The sequence below is a fragment of the Natrix helvetica genome (genome assembly GCF_964273705.1).
Source record: "Natrix helvetica genome assembly, chromosome: 4".
Lineage (NCBI taxonomy): Eukaryota > Metazoa > Chordata > Lepidosauria > Squamata > Natricidae > Natrix > Natrix helvetica.
In genome coordinates, this window is record NC_138550.1 from 169,679,232 (window position 1) to 169,682,284 (window position 3,053).

The following is a 3,053-nucleotide window of genomic DNA, read 5'->3' on the forward strand; positions in this document are numbered from 1 at the left end:
CAGACTGCACTTTTGGGAAGGATCACCCTCAGGTAAAAATATGTAGGGGTCGGGCTGGCATTAGAAACTGTACTCAGGTCCCCTTAAAGCCCCAGGTATACAAAAGATGCCAGGGCTCCACCGGTATCATCTGCTACCTTCCAAAATCCCAAGGTTTAGACAGCTGCACACCTTGCATGAAAAAGGCATGGGTAGGGGCTCGCACCATTGAAACCCTGATCTACCACACTGAGGCCCCTCCAAATTGTGTACCCCAGGCCACAGGGTGCACCTCCAATGGCACCATGTACAGTTACTGCTTGCAGGGAACTGACTTGGTGTGCTATAATCCAGAACTCCCTGTACGGATGAATGTTTCTGTTTGGGCAGGCCTCGGCCTTACCTCTCAGGAACACTCATGGCTCTATTACCTGAACTCTACAGTAGCCCTGAAGCAAGGAACGCAACCCCTAACTGTGGTCTTTGATGTGTGTGCTGCCATGGACAAAGCGGTCCATATTACCTGTGGGGACAGTAGCTGGAGAAATGTCTATCAATCTGCACACAAATACCTATGTCCACGAAATTTGGACCCGCACAAGGGCAATCCTGATGACTTCAGCCCTTGTGACAACCAAATGGTATGTACAGGTTGGGATTGTGTTTGCAAATACACAGGCCAGGGAACACACTCTGGTTGTCCGCACATTGTCAAGTTTGAAAGGATCCCCGGTAGTAATCTGGTATCGATCCAGGTGTCTCGAGACCATCCCCCTCAGGTTAGTTATGGCATTGGGATTGAGGGGTCAGGGAGGGATCCTGTTACCTACATCACCATTCGCCTCCAGACTAAGAATGATGGGGAAATAAAGTCTCTTGGATGGTCAGTTTATGACAGCCTTCGAGAATTGGAAGAACCTCTCCCTCTAAGTACTAAGGCAGTCAATTTGTTTGTGGAAATGGCTGAGATTGTGGCAAAGTCCCTCGCAGTTCAAAACTGCTTTGTGTATGGTGGAACTAACATGGGAGAACAGTGGCCATGGGAAGCTTTGGAAACTAGCCCCGAAGTATATAACAACATGAGTCGGGATGGCAATATTACCACCAGAACTGATCCATCGGGCATAGTCTGGACGCTCACCACAAACTTGGAGGGACGAAATTGCTTTGTCCGGAATGGGTCATTCCCGGTGGGCCATCTGATATGCCTAGGTACGTGGGATGTCAATTATACCAAATGGACATCGCCATCCGATTTGCCAGCCCCTCCAAAGTTCAACAGCGCTTTCCTTCCTTTCATTACCTCCAACCCTGAGTTCCCAGGCCCATGGGTTGCCCCTGCAAATATGTATTGGATTTGTGGCAACACTGCCTTTGAGGTCTTGCCACCGTATTGGTCTGGGTCATGTGTTCTGGGGTGGATAAAACCTTCCTTTTTCCTACTCCCCATCCAAAAACGCCAAGTTTTAGGGGTTCCCCTATATGAACACATAGGGCTTCGGAGGAAGAAGAGGGACTCCGAACATGCATTCTCCAACTTCCCTTGTAAAGAATTGGCCAAATACGAAGAACAAACATTCTGGGATTCGGAACGTATTGTTTGCACCTATGGGAAGGCCACTTGGGCTGAGGATGGGTCCTGGGGGTATCGCACTCCTATATATATGCTGAATCGCATCATTAGGCTCCAGGCAGTGTTGGACCTAGCAGGTGAAAGGATTGATAAGTCACTTAACATTTTGGCCTCAACAGCAGATAAACTAAGGACAGCTGTATATCAGAACCGGCTGGCCCTGGACTATCTGCTGGCCAAAGAAGGTGGGGTGTGTGGAAAATTTAACCTTACCAACTGTTGTCTCCAAATAGATGAAACTGGCTCAGTTATAAAGCAATTGACTACTGAAATGAGGCAGCTCACCCACTTTGAGGGGCAGGATTGGAAAGGGTTTGATCTCTCCTCAGCTTTTGGGTCTTGGTTTCCCAAACTCCCTGGACTGCAGGCGATAGTGGCTTTGATTGGCCTAATTGCGGCTGGATGTGTTATTCTGCCTTGCATTCTCCCCATTTTTGTGAGAACCATTAGTAACAGTCTCTCACTTCTGGTCGACAGAAAGGCCTCTGTAAAGGCCTTAGCTCTGTGTGACTTGGAAGGTGAGTACGTTACCTTGCTACGGCAAGAAAAGGAGGAACGTGCTTGGGATGATCCCAACGGGGCTTATGAAACTCCCCAGTAAGCTATCACATACAGGTGAAGTTTCAACAGGGGGGAATGAGGCAGCAGGTAAGTAACCCCCTCATTTAAAGGGTATAGGAGCCCCTAGACTCCTTGATAAAACTTCTTCATAAAAACATTAATTAAGTCTGCATATTAAAAGGACTTCTGTAGCTGGCATAGGAAAGATTACGCATTTTAGTGACACATCGCTTAGGAAACACTTTATGGATGGGCACAGCGAAAAGCAGATGTTGTAAGATAAGAAATAAGGAAGTGGTATTTAGCATTGTACTCACCTTTATGTAGAGATCGCCTAGGCTAATACATTATTTCTGTTTTTCTGTTATTCTGTATAATGTTAGCATTTTCAACTTCTCGTTTCTGACAAATCAACAAATTCACTTCTGTTTTTGTTAAATGTCAAAGAGCATATCTGTAACATTTTACTGTAAAGGTTGTGATGATGATGAATCTAGAATGTACCTCCCCTTGACCTTCCTTTTTCCCTTTGGACAAACACGCCTATGGAACCCCCAACACGTCTGAAGGGGTATTAAAGTTCTGTCCTGGCCTACCCAGGACAGTTCAGACTTTGCAGTGTTAAACGCTCTGAACTCTGATGCATCATTAAACACCTGTTTCTCTTTTACCTTGTGGTCTCACGTCCTATGTTAGGCTGACTGAGGTTTCCTGCCACGGTCTGCCGCAACATATCTATTAAATCAAGGCAAACATCTTAGACAGCAATTTTTTTTACAATGATCCTTGTGCCCCAAGTGAGGTTGAGATGCGCACAATTATATGATCTCTCCATCAACTAAAATTCCATTATATACCACACATATACACTGATGGTTGA

At 46.1% G+C, this 3,053-nt stretch overlaps 1 protein-coding gene across 1 annotated transcript; it reads left to right on the forward strand.

Annotated features, from left to right (window-relative positions):
* Positions 1 to 176: 176 nt before the first annotated feature.
* LOC309392221 (endogenous retrovirus group 3 member 1 Env polyprotein-like) lies at positions 177 to 2,213 on the forward strand (the record flags this gene model as incomplete). The annotated part of the gene is made up of 2 exons (XM_081953240.1): positions 177 to 1,191; positions 1,474 to 2,213. 2 exons carry the CDS (start codon positions 177 to 179, stop codon positions 2,211 to 2,213), a joined length of 1,755 nt encoding a protein of 584 aa, XP_081809366.1.
* Positions 2,214 to 3,053: the final 840 nt, after the last annotated feature.